The sequence below is a fragment of the Excalfactoria chinensis genome, chromosome 5 (assembly GCF_039878825.1).
Source record: "Excalfactoria chinensis isolate bCotChi1 chromosome 5, bCotChi1.hap2, whole genome shotgun sequence".
In the NCBI taxonomy this organism is placed as follows: Eukaryota; Metazoa; Chordata; class Aves; order Galliformes; family Phasianidae; genus Excalfactoria; species Excalfactoria chinensis.
The window spans coordinates 32,219,370-32,237,457 of record NC_092829.1 but is presented as its reverse complement, the minus strand read 5'-3'; the positions used below and the strand labels follow the sequence as shown (position 1 = coordinate 32,237,457).

The 18,088-nt window shown below is 34.8% G+C and overlaps 1 protein-coding gene across 3 annotated transcripts in view; it reads right to left on the bottom strand.

Annotated features, from left to right (window-relative positions):
- TTBK2 (tau tubulin kinase 2) overlaps positions 1-18,088 on the bottom strand; it is a 67,895-nt gene that overhangs the window by 32,652 nt on the left and 17,155 nt on the right. For all 3 annotated transcript variants that reach the window (XM_072337402.1, XM_072337403.1, XM_072337401.1), the window contains exons 2-6: positions 16,797-16,956; positions 12,117-12,264; positions 8,415-8,488; positions 7,420-7,560; positions 3,529-3,633 (exon numbers count right to left, since the gene is read on the bottom strand). In XM_072337402.1, the coding sequence (XP_072193503.1) occupies positions 3,529-3,633; positions 7,420-7,560; positions 8,415-8,488; positions 12,117-12,264; positions 16,797-16,865 (537 nt within the window). In that variant the 5' untranslated portion in view covers positions 16,866-16,956. The remainder of the gene's footprint in view (positions 1-3,528; positions 3,634-7,419; positions 7,561-8,414; positions 8,489-12,116; positions 12,265-16,796; positions 16,957-18,088) is intronic.

Sequence of the window (18,088 nt, the reverse complement as noted above, 5' to 3'; positions counted from 1 at the left end):
GACGAGTTTTACAGAAGTTTACAGAAGTTTCAATGAGCAAATAGTATGTTTTACTGACAACTTAAAGGTAAAATGAAGTGAAGAAGGGGAATTCAACATTAAATTGCAAATATAAGTCACAACAGATGTTAAAGATGGGAAAGTGAACTGAGGAGTATGAAAAGATTTTAAGAAAATTAAATATCTTTTTACTTGTTGTGATGAAAAAAATCCATCTTCATCTAATCACATCACTGTGTAATGTAGTGTTACATACTGAAAGAACATTAGTGGGAAAAGATAGCATAAGGTAAATGCCAGCAACAAAATGCTTCTTGATGGGATGAAACAACCACTGAACAGCATATTTAACAAAATGATATGGACCATTACCCTGCTGCATCTGGTGTTCAACAGATTTGGACAGGTTTGGAAGAATGGCTTTTTCAACCAGTTAACATATTTCAACACATTTAATATTTTAACATATTTAGTCAATTATTTGCTATATACTTCATATGACACAACTCCCAGTAACATTTTGGTATTATTTGGCATATTTTTCATGCAATCCACCACCATTTAATACTGCATTTGTAAAAGATGTCCAGGTTGTTCTTGAATCTTGCTTCAATTGATCTATGTCTATAGACCTATGTCCCATTCCTACCACAGAAATAAACAATACACAACTCTATCTCCTTATGCCAAGAAGACAAGTTGAAGTAGAGTAAGAAGTATTCTCTAGTACTCCTCAACAATCAAAACCATTCAGAATATTACAGGAAATGCCATGTAATTCAAATACATAACACTTCAAAATCTTCATAAAATAGAAAAAACAAAAAAATCCATACAATAAGAGTATGCATATACTCATACATATTCTCTCTCTCTCTTATGTATATTCTCTCTCTGTATTTCTGTATTCTCTTTATTTAACTGAATTATGATAGACTTAGAAAGCTTTCAAAATGTATTTAATCTAATTATGATAGGCTTTGACATTTACCAATACATTCCTGTGCAGCATTCCAAGAAGGGTTGTTGTTTGGTTTTGGGGTGTTTTTTTTGTTTGTTTTGTGTAGAATTCAGTTTCTGAAAGTAATTACCAAGGACACCATCTGTCATTGTCCAAAAGTGAAATTTCAAGATAAAAATTCGCTTGCTGGAAAACCTGAGAAACTGAGAGTGCTAAGGAAAGGCAATCAGCCTTTAACTGGTTTAGTACAAAAACATCTGAATAGAATAATGTGCTTGTGGTTTGATGTGAGCAGTTTTGTAACCATTTGCCTAGAGAATAAAAAGATCTAAGCATTTACATTCACAGTTGCCTTCAGTGTTTCTTTTCTATTGGTCAGTCTGCACAGCTACTGCTGCATCTTCTGCTTCAGCAGGTCTCACAATTCTGCTACTATCTGCTTACTCAGTGCTTCACAGTATCAGTAAAAAGCACAGATAACTCCTCAGAAAATACTGGTGGACACTTATTTCCTTTGGATTTAAATACTTCTGCTAATGTTCAAAGTAAGAATCTTGCAACTCCTTTAATGCAAAGCCTAACAGAGAAACTGCACTACATTTCCTAGCTGTTCAAACAAATCACAACTTCCAGCTTGGCAATATTGAAGATTTCAGACTTCAAAATAAAACATGGCAATTTAGATCTAAAATATTTAGATCTGAATAGAACATTTACGTATTTTTTAAATATCTATTTTAAATAATTACTGGGAAGTTTACACACTTGATATTAAGATCACGCTAAATGAGAATGAGGACTCTGTTGAAGTAGTTAACAACCCAAAATCTATTCACTGGGAGGACAGGAGGAAACTGAGGAAAACTGTCAGAGTAACTCTTCCTTTGACCCAAGAAGCAGGCCAGCAATTTATTCCCCACACCATTTGCTCCTTCCTTAACAGCCTATATCATCTCCAGCAATTCTTATTCTACTTCCCATATGTGTTTTTCACTCTTTGAATCTTTTCAGTTACCAAAAAAGTTTCCTGCCACCAATCCCATGTTGCCTTATTGACCTACATTCTAGAATTTCATTCTACATCTACACAAAATACTTGCATCCTAGTACTGTCTCAACATGAAAGTTTTCTTTCAGAAGCCTATATATCTCTACTAGTCAGATATGTCTCTGGTAAATAAAAGGGAACACCTATCTTTTTCCTTCCCCCCCTCAGTGCCGCTCTAGTTATAAGAGATTAGAGTGTCAAAATTATAGACAGATTAAGCTGAATAATTACTTAAGTTACATTGTAGGGCACTGCAATGAAAAACAAAAGGCAAGAGTTGTGTTGTTACAAAACAAAGCTATAATAGAATATTCTGTTATTACTCATGTTTTCTGAAACTTGTACAATTGTGTGTGCTTACATGTACATACTGAATTACAGAATCTTGGGAATTGCTTTCTTTTCAAAATTAAGGTCTGTTTAAAAAGAAACATTATAGGCAGACAAACATACAGAAGACAAGAACACTGATAAATAGAAGAAAAAAAAGAAGCTTAAACTACTTAAATTGTTTATCTCACCTTTCCAACAGCAGCAGCCACTCTGTTGGTCTCCCCTGCTCTTTGCTTTCATTGCAATGTCCAGCATTACGGCTGAAGGAATAGAGTACAGCAGAACCTCGCTAATTTACCTTACTAATTCACACACCTCATAATGTGCACACAAAAGTTCGCCACTTTCCCAACTCCTTAGGAAAAATCAAATTGAAAATCCTGTACAGGTAGATTCTATCACTCACATTGTTTCACATTAATATCTACAATACACAATATTGACTATTCATTAGTCACTGAATCATTCAACAGTATGGTATTCATTATTATAAAAACAAATCAATAAAGACTACGCTTTTCATTTAAACATCACCATGTATCATGGTACTGAACTGAAACTTGGAAATTTTGGAAGGGAATCCCACCAGTGAATTAGGGAGGCTCTACTGTACTTAAACTGTCCTCACTGATATTCTTTTCTCTTCTCAACAGTTTTCTCCCAATTGCAACACATGAACAAATACCAACTACACTTAGCTATGTCCTACTAATCTAATAATTAATGTCCTATCACTGTTTTAATTATTTAGACTTTCCTTTTCAGAAGGCTATTCAGTTTACTGTTGGGTTTTTTTCCTGCTCATATTTTTTTGTGTAATAAAGAATATGCATTACCAAGTGAAATTCAGCGCTGATAAAGTATTCTTATACAGATTTGTTTTCACAAATCAAATGATCCATTACCCATAAAAATCATGGAGCTGTGCCTCAAGACAGAAACAAGATTCATCTCTAACTGCCAGTCTTTTAATATAACCAATACATCAGCTGGCATTTCTGATCTGGGATCATGCTTGTCAAATTTATGTAAGTAACCAGTTCAATGGCATTTATACATTGTTCCAGAAAAAAAAAAAAAAAAAGAAGAAGAAGAAGAAAAAAAAAAAAAAAAAAAAAAAAGAAGTGATGTATTAGCACATTTAATTAACCACACTGACAATTGATAATTTAGAAAAGAATCTTACTGGTCGGACATCCCCACATGAGTTCGTAAATTGTCGTGCCAAGCCAAAATCCAGCATATAACACTTCCTACAGGTGCTAGGAAAACGTCCCATTGCAAAGTTAGACTAGGAAGAAAAACAAATACAGATATACATTTTGTATACAATATGTATATACACAATATAAAACATATGTGTGTGTGTAGATATATTATAATACACGTACACAGTAACACAGTTACACCAACACAGAAAATCCATGTTATACTACTCCACCTTTCCTTCCGTATTTTCAGTCCATTTAAATTCCCATTGAATTAGAAGAAAACATTAAGATCAAACGCCCAGCTTGCCATATCTGAACCACAAGTCAGATGGTCCAAATAGATTGTTACCTGACCTTATTACTTAGAGTCCACAAATTTTTAGCAAGAATTCTCCATCCACCTCACTAGTTCATATTTTTGGATCTGGGCCTTAAAAACAAAAAGAAAACAAAAACCAAAAAGCTACTGACCTATAGGCTAACAAAGACATCTAAACAAATGCATTAATAACATATACAAAGAATACAGAAGAAAGAGTGCAAACTTTTTTTCTTTTACATGAGAGAAGAAAAATAAGAAAAAAACCAACAACAATAGGAGCTGGAAAGTTAGTGAGGATTTATGGAGAAGATTTACTGTGAAAATTCATTCTCAAGTAATTTTTTATTTGCCTCTGTGGATTAACATTCCACATTAAACCTGTAAAACAAAACAAAACACACTGGCTGAATTGCTTCAAGTCTATCTCCCACATATTACATAATATATATATTTAAAAAAAAAAAATAGAACAAGAAATGGTTCTGCGACATGAAACTGCAACTACACATCTGAGCAAGATGGAACTTACACCAAATTAACTCTGGAAAACCTACTTCTGCTTTTATGCTAAGGGAGCTCACAGTACTCAAAGTCTGTTAGAACTCAGACTTGGTTTCACTTATCTTCGGGAAAATCAGAGCCTTGAGGAACAATGTATCTCATGCAAATCTAAAAGAATGATACCTGAAAGAGGTCACAAACCTATGCCTGGACCGGAGGAAGAAAAAAGTTTGAGTAGCTTCATAGCACTCTTATAAGTTGAGTTTTCACAATTTGCTGCAAAATATCACAAGGCAGCAGCAAATACTCAAACCTTAATCTGACCCTTCTGTGAAAGAATAAGCAGAGATTCCACCAAATAGCAAATAGGCAATATACACTTCAACATGGATCTTTTGTATCAGACTCCACAGCTACAGCATAGAGCACAACTTCCTAGTTGAGTACTAATGATACATGTGCTACTTTCCTGAGCACTTTTTGTCAGTAACCAGTAACTTCTACAAGGGAAAGAAAACAAACTAAACAGGAGAGTGATTGGGATAACCATTCAGAGCTGAAAATTTGAAATAAAAATATACCTTAAGACAAGGAGCTCTTTTCAAAACACTTTCTAATTTCTAACTAGATAGAAAATCACAGATGGAGCCAGAGACAAGCCAGACATGCTAAACAACCCTTACTGATCCATTTCTCACTATAGACAACAAACATAATCTGGACAATATTTAAAGTGTTCATAAATATAGCTCTACTAGATGACAAATGTGTACCAAGTAAAGAATCAACAATAAACAGCAGGTGGTTGCAATGAGAAATTGCAATGAGAAATTGCAGGGAAGAATGCACATCAAGTAATATCACTGCCTGATGGAAAATCTTGTTGAAGAATGGATCGATTCCACCTTAACAGTACCAGCCACTGATACACATGAGAAGCCAAAAAATATACATTAAGAACTGTAGCAATATAAAAGGAACATTTAGAAATTCCTTTGAACAATGCAACTATTATTTCTTAGGAGGGAGGATTGCTTAATTGTTTTTTCTTTTAACATATAAAATTGTTTAAGCTTCACTTTGACGAACTTGAAAGGTTACATTATAGATAAGATCCACACCAGAAGACTCATCATTGCAACATTCCAAAAAGTTTAAGTGCTTGTTCCTTGCTTCTCGTTTGAAGTATGTAATTATACAATACGATATCTCCAAAAGCTTGGCTGTTTTAGTAAACTGCAAGATACAAATTTCAAAGCAAAGCTTCAAGAACAGAAAATCTCTCTGGCGAAAAACACAAAGCTACAGTGGTAAATCCAAGTGTTTGGGTTTTCCTCCCAAAATCTACCAAATTATGTATTTACATTTACATACATGTGTCGCCTCATTTCAGAGATGGACAGTAAAAATCAATCAAAACCGTGTATTGACACAGGTGTGATCAACACACATACACTCTTACTCGCATGATGCTACAGATAAGAGGTGAAGTGTTAACTGTGGTAAACTGCAAGGAGGGCTAAGTACTCAAGGCAATGGTGAAAAAGAATGAGGTTACTGTAATTACAAGCCAACACTGAATAATAGGAAAATTCTACTCTGATGAATAAACATCCAGTTTTCTATTTTCATTTTTACCTTTTATCACACACAGATCATTCCAAAAGTAATGCTTCAATTTACTTCAGTGGAAATGACAACAGATACATGCTTCACGATTACACTATTAGATAAAGCAAATTCTCAATTATGAAACGCTATTTTTCAACACAGTCATCACCATTAGCTATGTTTATTTCACTAGCTGTGAATGATCTAGAGCTTGCATCCCAAGCTTGTAAAAATCTGCCCCAATGGAGATGAACCACTGTTTCACAGCTGCTATGACATTGTTGTTGCTACAAAAAGGTTGCCCATGGAGTCCATTGTTCATCTGCCTGAACAGATTCTAGTCAGAAGGTGCCAAATCCTCACTACGCAGTGGCTGGGGTAGGACAGTCCAGACAAGAATGGCAACATGCTCCAAAGTCTTCAACGTTGTATGGAGCCTGGCATTATCATGCTTCAAGAGAAATACTGTCTTCTCTGGCCAAACTCAGGAAGTTGAATCCTTCAGCTTAGTCAGCATCGTGACGTAGCGTTCAGAATTGATGGTTTGTCCAGTTTCCAAGAAATGCAGAAGAATCACCCCTTTCCTATCCTAAAATGCAGTACATATCATTCTATCTGCTGAGAGCTGTATCTTGAACCTTTTCTTCGATGGGAAATTCATGTTGCCACTCAATGGACTGCTGTTTTGATTCCAGCTCATAGAGGTGATGCTGTGCCTCATCATCAGTAATGATGCTATCCAGGAAACTGTCACCTTCAGCTTCTTATTGCTTTAGTAGGTCATGACAAACTTGCAGAGTATACTTTCTGTTCCCGCATGAGCATTAATTGGATTCACATGGCATAAACTATACAATATTCCAAGGTTGCAAACATCATTTCCAATACATGGAAGCTGATGTTCAGCTCTGTACAGTTCCCTTGTCATAATCCAGAGATTTATGCTGGTGACCTGATTGAGATTTCCTTCATTTCATGGTGTGACAGCCACACATGGCCATCCGGAATATGACTTCTCCTTCATGTCACTGTCACCACTGCTGAAATGTACCACTGTGATAACATCCGCTGTCTGTTCTCCATAAACATTCAGCAAACATCAATGAATGTCAACGGGTCTAATTTCTTCTACATAGAAGAATTTAATTACACGCTTTGCTTCACACACACTTTTATGTCAGCTGCCATTTTGTCAGACTGCCCCTCTACAGACATCTGTAGCATGGCAACAAAATGTAGTGGAGTATTGGTGGGAAGGTTCAGCCCCTACTGCCACATGACTGATGTTCACCTCTGATGTCATGGGCCAATATTATAATGTGGGAGACATTACTTTTGCAGCAGCCCTCACAGAACACAATACATAGAATTCTTATTTCTGCAACCATCCAATGCCCACATAAAATTTCCCTGTTTTAACAGTCAGACTTACCGGTTTTATGTCCCTGTGCAGAAATCCTACAGAGTGAATACTTTCAATAGATTCCAAAATCTGCCTCCCAAGCCGTAGAGTGGTACTAATTGTGAATGTTCCCCGAGACTGGCTCCGGCGCAGGTCTGCCAAATTTCGACCCTGTAAAATCAAAAGAACATTTAAACAAACAAACAAAAACAAAACGAAACAAACAAAAAAAAACCTAATATCAACATTCACTGATAGCATAATGTCTTCCTATCACATCTTTAGCTACAGAGGTTGACTACAGAATATTCTTATTACTTGTTTTCATATTGAAGGAGTAGATGTTCCCAAATATCTACAATATTAAATTTATGAATTATTTTTAAAAATATTAATATTAGTATCTTTCTACAGCTAAATAATACGGACCAAAAATAATATCTACAAAACAACACACATTTCTCCATCATGGATGCTAGAAAAAATGTCAGAAAATACCCACAACAACTTTACGCTCTTTTTTTTTTTTTTTTTTTAAATACACAATTTATTTAATGAGTGAATATATCTTAGATGATTTAACAAAACAGATGAAAAAATATTCACATAATGCAGTAAATACACTCCCATGGCATCACTGAACCACTGGTCTACCAAAATAACCAACAGTCAACAATATGACTAACAGCTCAATTCTTTATCCAGCACTTTATCCACCAGGACCACCCACTTCTTCATCCTGCACTCATATTAACCAAGGTCATAGAGGACATTATCACAGAAGACACCTTCATTTCAATAGTCAAACCTTACTAATGATGGAAACTTTCTCCTCTGAGAGTATATGAAAGATAATGATACAAGGAGAGGGTCAATTTAAGTTAGCTCCCTACTACTTATTAAACTTGAATTGTTCTTTTTCATTTGCCATTCTCTAAAATGTCAGTGTTTTCATACTATTTTCACAGTTGTGTTTTGTTTTATTACCCACAAGCAAACATTTGTGCTCTGTTTGGTACACTTACCTGCAACTGCATGACCACATAGTTAAACCTGTCATTCCTTCCACATCCAATGAATCTACAGACATGATCCTTTCCTGAAGGAAGAATAAGAAGAAACAAATTAGCCCATAGCAATGAAAATATGTGCTTTTTAAACCTTTAAAGAAACCTTTAAATAAATCTTAAATAATTTTCTATAATTTCAGCAAATACATAAGTGCCAAACAATAACTAACACTGCTTTTTCCATTTCCTCCTTCCACTCACTTAAGTGAAATGGAAAGTAATACAGACAACATAGTTTTATATAAGATTTATAGCAAATTTCTCAAGATGAGGTTTTGTATATTCATTGCTGCCATTTCCAGTTAATGAATTAACATCTCAAACATTTATGACTCACTTTACAGTCACCGTGGGTGACCAGAAGTAACAAGTTCAGAGAAACACATCAGTCCACTTTTTCATGGTTAAACTCATCTAAGAACTCCAAAAAGCGTTCAAAACTTGGTTTGTCCAAGTAAATCCCTTTTACCTGAAGCCTCAACTCTAACTGTGTGGTAAATTCTAATTTTCATTAAAAAACTGAAAAAGTGGCAAAGGGACACTTCTTTTTTTGTTAGGGGGGCCTAATACATTATTCAAATAACCTAACCCTCTTACACTTCAGTGTAACACCATGTACCTGTTACACCTTTGCAGATACCTTGAGATCCTTTTCTCTAAGTGTATAACATCTGTAAGCCTGTGACTGGGGAGGAGTGAGGAGAAATAAAACACGAGTAGGCTGCAGGAAACGGCTATGGCCCTGGAAAGACTTCTAGCCAGAGAGGACCAACAACCATTCCTTAAGTTGCGCTGTATCACTACAGCTAGTTTTGTGGACCACACCAGAGGGAACCCATCATCAAATTATGCTGCAGAGATGTAAATGAGGAAGATAAGAGTCGGTGAGGTTGTGAGACAGAAACCAGCTGAGGGAGTCTCACTCTCGCTGAGTGAGATACGACAAATCTGTCTTCTCTGATCTGACTGTGTGAACAGATGGCCTAACTACATGACTAAATAGAACAACCATCTGTTGCAGCAGATTTCTTTAAAAAAAAAAACCACAAAACAGCGTTTAAAGAGTTAAACAGTATTCTGCCAACAAGAATTAGGTGACAGCATCATAGGCATGAAAAAGTAACCAAATAAATGAAGGAAACTATTGGTAATTGAACTATAATAGGTGGCCGTATCAGTCAACATAATCCTCCCTCACAACTATGAGATAAGTCATATAGCTCCTCATATATTTAAGCATGTTTTGATAGACCAGAGTCCTAAAAGAGCTTCTTGGAAGCTTTTCCTTATTCACTTCACTGCATACCTACAAAGTTAAGACTCATTTCTCTCCTGCAATGAATGACCACACTGCTTTAATTTTCAAAATTTCTCAAAGCAAAAATAATAGAAAAATACTACAGCCCTGCACTTCTGCCAACATCTATGCTCATTTCAGTTTCACTGTTGCTGTGAAATAATATTCTAGTACAGAAATGCTCTAAAGCATCATCATAGCCATGAGAATGTGCACAGTTCTAGTAAAGACTGAAAGATGTTTGGCTAGATTGGGACACATTACACCTACTTGCTTCTTTAAGCCTGTTTCTTCCTAACTTTCCCAGAAAATATATGAGATTCTATGTATTTTTAAATAAATCAGCCCATACTTAGTGAGAATTCTGAACAATGCTGTCACCTGATGCTAGCAGTGAGGCAAGCACCACGCCTTTCATTACCCACTAGTCACAGAGCAAACCTTCCAAATATGTGCAAGAAAAGGATTTTCATGATGATTACATTCCATCTGATTTATGTTCAAAACACCCTGAAAGTAAGACAGCATAAGCCCTTTGAGAACAAAATAATAATTATACGCATATACATGCATACCTATATTGACATGTGACAAAAAGGGAGAAAGCAAGATGAAAGTTGAGTTGCTATTACTAGAGATTTGCTATTAGAAGGTAGTTACAAAAGTATCCTAAAAGAATTGTCTATGATTTCATATTTTGAAAATCTGTAAGTCTACTGAAGAAAAAAAAAAGTCAAAAGCAAGAAAAAAAAAAAAAAAGAAACAAAGCATTTAATAAAACTATATTCTTTGGGAAGCAATGACAAAGTTCTTCTCTACTCCCCACATTATTCATTTTTACTGGTTTTTTTCTCCAGCAGATTTTTAGCTCTTACATACTGAAAACTTACAAAGGTAGAAAAGTTAATGGAAATAGTTCTTGTGTGTCAAGATCTTAAGCAACCTATTTTGCTCTAAAATAATCCAACATCTTATTTGATAAAAATCCGTCGAGTACAGATAAAAATACACACAAAAAAATCAAGCTACACATCTGTGTGAACTATAGATCTCGACATATCCATAAAGTTCATCCTTGTCTCATCAGTTACCAAAGTCACTTTCCTGATTATCCACAACATTCATCACCTAAAGTCAGATCAGTTGCACTATACTGTGCCATCTGAACAGCAATATCTAATGGTCACTTCCAGCATTAAAAGTTACACCTCTAGACTAATGCTAACACGCAAAGAAAACAGACTCCCTGAGTCTTCTTTCTCAGCTGAGTATTAATAGATGTTTTTGTGAAATTCTTTAAAAAGATACGAACATAGGAACAGTTTGTTAACACTGTCACATGTGACATACTTGCCCTCTTAAATCTATAGAGGCTGTCAATTTCTGTAGCAATGTGACCTTTGCAGCTGACTAGGCAGCACCATATGTCATGCAGATTTTGTTTTATTCGAACTCAGAGTTCAGAAAAAATCTGGCTGCTGACAGAGACCAATAATCACAGTCTTCCAGATTCAGAATAAATTGTTTAAAGAGAAAAGTCACTTTTCAAACACTCTTTTTCTTCACATATTGCAAAAAGCAGTGAAGAGATACCTGCGCATACACTTCTATATTACCTGCTTCAGACCTTAAAGTACATTGAAAGTGAGTATCCAAAGCTACGATCCTCAATAGTTGAGGAACTGAACCCTAAGAGTATTCTTGATACAAATAATTACTTTTTCTTCAAAGTCACAGGATTTAAAATTTGTGGTTTTGGGGTGGTTGTTTTTGTTACTCTTGTTGTTTGTTCTGTTTCTGGTATGGTGTTGGTTTTTTTTTTAATTATGTTTCCAGTTTCCAGCTTAGAAAACTCGTTGCAAGTATTGACAAGAGAAAAAGAAATAGAAGTATTCTTATCACTGGTGCTACGCGAAGGACCAGCAATTCAATGCTAGATCACCTTTTTTATTTCCACTTTTTAATGCCTCTATTTTCTGTACAAAGAAATAATCCAAAGGGAAAAACAAAAAAAAACAAACAAAAAAAAAAAAAACAAAAAACAAAAAAAAAAAACAAAAAAAAAACAAAAAAAAAAAAAAAAAAAACGTAAAAAGCACAAACATATCCAGAATAAAGTACAGCTGAACGCAGGGTCTGCAAGCAATTTCATTTTCCTTTTTCTTTTTTCCTTCATTTCATCCTGTTTCAAAGAAAAGGTTAATTGTAGCAAAACTTTCATTGGCCAAATAAGCAAAAAAAGTATATGGAGAGTACTTACTCAAACTATGACTGTGTTATGATTGTTATTATTATTATTTTTCTTTTTTTTAAAGATACACTGACGTACTACTTCCTGTATAGCCAGGGTATAGTCCTACCTTGCAGTTTCTTCAACACAGCTACTTCCATTTTCAGCACTTGCTTTGGTTGCTGAGCTGACTCGACCTTCAGCGCCACATTCTCCCGAGTAAGCAAGTCCAACGCATCGTAGATTTCTCCAAATCCTCCACCTCCTATTTTTCTTAACTACATTGAAAAAACAAACACACACACACAAAAAAAAAAAAAGAAATAGAAAAGGAGGAGAAGGAAGGAATAAAAACATCAGTACTTCTTCAAACTGTCTTCCAAACTGCCAACACTGCCGTAACAGATTTTAGATTCATCTAATTGTACCCTTTACTAAGTAAAGACCTATTGAAAAAAATCCATAAATATGTGGTTAATTGCATAAAATTTGGAAGAGAATTCTAGGAAGATGAGTTAATACACGGCATCCATCTGCACTAAACTTTCTCAGTTTCATACAGTGTAAGAGTACAACTCCCAGCACGAATCTGACCAAAGTAAGCATGCTGAATATATGCTTTCCTCAAATAGCCATATGCTACCCAGGGACTTTCAAAATGTCACTGTACATTTGTTTCTTAAAATAAGCTACCTTCCCCTCAGAAATATAAGCACTGGATAATAAAGGTACAAAAGTTCTTGGGAGTTACTACAAAAAGACAGAATTTTCTATTCTGTGCAGTGATTTACACATGACAGAAAAAAAGATTATCTTCAAGTCTGTATATTAAATGTTACTTATTTAGTCATAGTTCACTAACACCATTCTTATTATCAGACATACTAAAGGAACAGGCACCACTACAAAATTCATCTGTTTGAGGAGGACGTAAATAGAATGCTCCTAGCATACACTACATTCAGAGTAAATACTGATAGTTGTGTTTTCACTCTGCTCATAGGAGACAAGGACCCATCTCCTTCAGTATCAAAATGTCAATGCTATTTCATATGATGCTTTCATATTGTGAACTCTCCTGTAGCTGCCATTCTTCAACTGGTACAGGAAAAAGGGAGACAAAATAAACTTACCCTAGAGAATATATTTACTTTTCATTTTAATTTTTTTAATATATTTTACCTTGAAATGAATGACATGATTTTCTAAATGTCATTTTAAAATGTAGATTTGCTAATGTTATATGACTACAGCATATTAAATGCTATCTAAACATTTTAGAGATCTGGAGAGCAGCAACACACTAATTCTGCTAATTCTGAACATTGTCTCCTAATCCATACAAACAACCACGTGTCCAAAAAGGAAAAAGCACTTAGAAAAACAAAAAAATAGCCTACTCATTTTCTTGCATTTTTCAACCCAAATCAGATCATGTAATCATACAGAATAAAAACTTCACAACAGCACTCACTAATTCATCATGCATTTTCTGATTTCAAGATTTTTTTTAACCAGCGTAAGCAGGTCTGATTTCAATATTTTTTAAATGAAAAAAACACAGACTAAGACAAAACTTAGCAATTTTCACTTGTAGTCTCTCATTGACACCTTTAAAAACATGCACGTGTGGACAGCACACTGCATTAAGACTTCATAAGTAACCCACCAACCTATCTGCTTCGGCTTAAACAGCTAAACACAGGTGTCTACATGACTGTAGTTTTCAGCATACGCACTAATCTAAGTACAGTGGGGACAGTGAAAACTCATGTTAGAAAGGTGGAAAAGGATAGAGATGACACAGCTACCCTTGACACTTTGACAGACTTAAAGCAGCTAATCATGTAATTTCAATTTATTAGCTTTCAGACATGGCCAGACTGAGCAAGACTACCCCTGAAAGGCTTTGTTTTTTTCCTGTTTATGGGCTAAAATAAACAAACAAGCAACCATATTAATAAACAGATCAATTTCTGTCCTCAGACAAAGTACACCAGAATCATTAGCATGCATCCAATAATCATGGGACACAATAATTCCAGGCACAAATGAACTTCTCTTTGATGGCAGAAAAATCATTTTACACCTTCTTTGTCACTAGGTCACACATGAAATTCAGCAATAAGCTCACACTTTCCTTGGTCTTCTTTTCGTTGCCAACATTTGCTTTTCATATACCTTCTAAATTTCAGCTGCAAGCTGAGCTCTGGTTTTCTTACATGCCATTTTCCTCTCAGGCAGCCCAGCCCCTTTTCCACCTTCTGTTCAAAAGCATTTTGCTTTTAAGACAGAAGTTATCTATTCAGTCATATTGGTATCCTGCTGTATCTACTCTATGTCTTCTACCTTGACAAGGATGCTGTTGCACTCTTTCACACCTACACCACAGTCTTCCACTCCGAACAGAAGTTTCACACATCTCAACATTGCATTCAGCATCTCGTCTCATTCTCTCCATACTATTCTCCACTGCTCTCACTCTACACTTCAAGCCTAAAGCACACCTTTTCCAACTTATTGGTTTTTTTTTCCTTTGGACCTTTTGTTACACTGCACACCAAGTGATGGTCTTAATCCTACCTATAAACAACTATTATTACATTCCAATTTCTCCAGCTCCAAAAGCATAGAAAAGGGAGGGTCTAGAAAAGGCACTGATATAAGGAGCCAGCACTAACTGATACTGGTAGAGAGAACAAAACTAAGGGGAAAAAAAATGCTTTTATAACATCTCTCCTATGTTTACTTCCCAAATTAGAATCATCATGAAGAATATCTACATGAAAGAAAATTTGAGCATAGTTTTAAAAAACAGTCATGTACAAAAACTCCAGGTATGATTTTATTATTACAGAGAACAAAATCCTGAGCAGCAAAAATTCTCAGTTCTACACTGGCTGCAAATCTACATATATACATATATATACATATACATATACATATACATATACATATACATATATATATATATATATATATATATATATATACACACACATATACATATATATATATATATATACATACATACATATATATATATATATATATATATATGCACATTCTGGAAATTATATGTTTTTTAATTTCAATCTTCAATGGGGAGAGAAAAGCAAGATATCAGAGAACTCCACAAGGAACAATCAGAGAGAGCACTAGCAGGGATCAGCGCTCCTTCATACAAAATCTTGAAGTCTGCTGGCTTATACCACCTCATCTTCCTACACAAGGAAACTTTGCTATTGCTGCAAGAATCCTAGCAAAAATCATCCATAATTATTTTAATGCTAGATTATGAAGTATAGAATTTCTGAAATTTGCATGATACTCTTTTTTTGCTGGCATCCTGTCCTATGAAACCCTTATGAAAGAAATATATACCTTAGACACCATTAAGAAATCCTTAGTTTGCTACAGAAATTAAGAAACTGAAGTTACTCACAGACAATGTCTGGCATTCATTTACCTGTAATATTTGATTAGGAAAACATAAAATTTAAAATTTATAGTCACACAAAGTTAGGAAAAAATATAAACCTGGAGAAAGCATTTCTTCTATTGCACATTGTCGGAGAGGGCGGGAGAAAAGCAAACGACCACACCTGTCATTGACATATGATCAGCTAGTCTCCTTTATTGCTTGGCTGCGTGTACCTTTATAATGCAGATAATTAGCTCATACATAGTGCAAAAGCGGAGCTCATCATTGGTTCCCAATTACATACCATCCCCAAGTATCCTTGCAACTTGTAGTTATCGTCCTGATAGTTACTCCCTTGTTAAGTTCACAAAACCATAGCTAGTTTCTCACCATCTCAGGGCATACTGCTGTTCTTGCTGTCCTTGCAGGTGGTACGGCTGCTTCTTTAGCTGCACTGTGTTTATGTGACCCTTCTCAGCTAGCCAGTTGCCAATAAGACTCTCCACAGTACATACAATATTTAATATTTAATGTTTTCTATTTATAATGCTACTTTATACTATATATGACAAGAAACTATAATTTCACTATTTACTCCACTGCAATATTGAGATATGATAAAAGAAAGTATTTTACAAATGCATATGCTCCAAGGATAGTAGCTCTGGTTCTATTTACACAACACTAACATCAGCTAACATCAGATTCCTGCATTTTTAAATGAAGTACTGAGCACAAGATAGTTGAAAATATTTTCTTTAAATGAATTTGAAGTCAACGATGAATCTACAACTCATATGTTCAGCTTCACAATTTAAAACAAAATATTGAAACATGTGAGTAAACTAAAGCAAAGACAATGGGTCAGTGGCCATTCACAGTTTATTTTTTTGCTTTTCATTTTTTTATTTAGTTCTCTTTGTGGTGTTGGGTTTTTTCTTCCCCCATCTGAAAAAAAATCTACATGTAACAACATCCTAAAATGATCAGGGATGTGGAGAAGCAACTATGAGAACTCAGCCTGTTTTTCCCAACAAAAATAGTTAGAATGGATTTTGCATCTCTCCAGATCAAGAATATGAACACTGAAGTGGAACAAACATATTTACCATACAGCCAATATAGGCACACAATCAAAGGGATATAAATCAGACATGGATAAATCTTTGCTGCAATACAGCAAGCAAAATTTCTTTCTATTTGGAAGAGCAGGAAGGTCTGGAAAGAGTATCCTATAAGTAGTAACCAGATTCACAATCTGACTAGTTTCAATAGGATGCTTGATTGATTACCAAAATGGTTGACATAATCATGAGCTAATTGGACTCAATATCCTAACAGGAGTATTTTTAAAAATGAAAAAGAATTGCAGGAAGACATACTTACCACCTTCCATCTTTCTTTGACCAAGATTCCCACAGTGAGGATGTCAGGCTGCTCCCCACCTCCACTCATTGCAACCTCCTGATGTGATGGAGCTGCTATGCCAAGTCTGCGTCAGCAAAAACCATCCAGAACCCAGGAGTGGCTTCCATTTAACCACTGGCTGCAGAATAAAAGCAGAACATAAGGTAACACTGGCATGAAACACAGAAACAGTTATGTTTCTCACACAGCATGTTAACTAGGTTTCTTGTATCCTACAGTGACTTGTATTAGAATTACAGCTAAGCAACTTCCAGTTCAAAAAGAAATCCAAGTATAACTGTTCCTTACATATATATATATATTTTTAAGTCTATTAATAAGAATATAAGGGTAATTTCAAACTGCTGTAAATTAAGCATATTTTTTTCTAATTTTAATAACAAAAGCTTTTAATCAACTAAATAATTCACACTTCAATAGATAATTGAGAAATAATAGTAATATATAATAATAACTTAGAAAAAGATATTAGCCTAAAAATTACACAATTAAAATTAGATACTTAGAATGGAATTGCAATTCATTCTTAATTTATTGTGATGCCTACCAACTACTTTCATGTAAAATTCATATTCTATATGTCATTTCCCATGTAGAAATGCTCAGTCTAACACCATGCCTAGGTTATACCAAAAAACCACAATAAAGCTCACAAAACCCAACCGCTTAATCAAAGACCAAGACTTAACACAACAGTAATTACATTCAGTTGTGTGTTTTTGTTCTATATTCATACTCTTCCATAGTCATTTTTTTCCTAATTCATTTATGCCTTTCTCACTTCAATTGTAAATTCTGACATTTAAGGCAAACAAAACCAAAACCTCTGGAGGAAAATTAATCTGAATTAGTTGAAGATTTAAATTTATACCTAATTAGATAGAGTGGATTAGATATCTGTGAAAGAGCACTTATTAAGAATACACAGCTTGAATTGGTTTAATTCAAACAAATGAAGGGAAACCAAATTAAGATTGTATATTCTGAGTCTAAGTGTCCACCCTGGAATTTAATCAAGTTGAACTAAACCAATTTCCATTCTACTGGTGCTGGTAAGTTCTCCCTGTAGATAAGGTCAAAATTATAGAGCAAGTTGTAGTAATTTAAGTTAACGCACCTAGCATTACTGAACTGCTGATTATAATTACCGGCCTTTTTGGTTGGAGTTATCAGAACACAGACAAGAACTAAGTAAGCTAAAGAGAAAACTAAACAGCAGTAACAAATTGATAAAGGTCTACTAAACACTT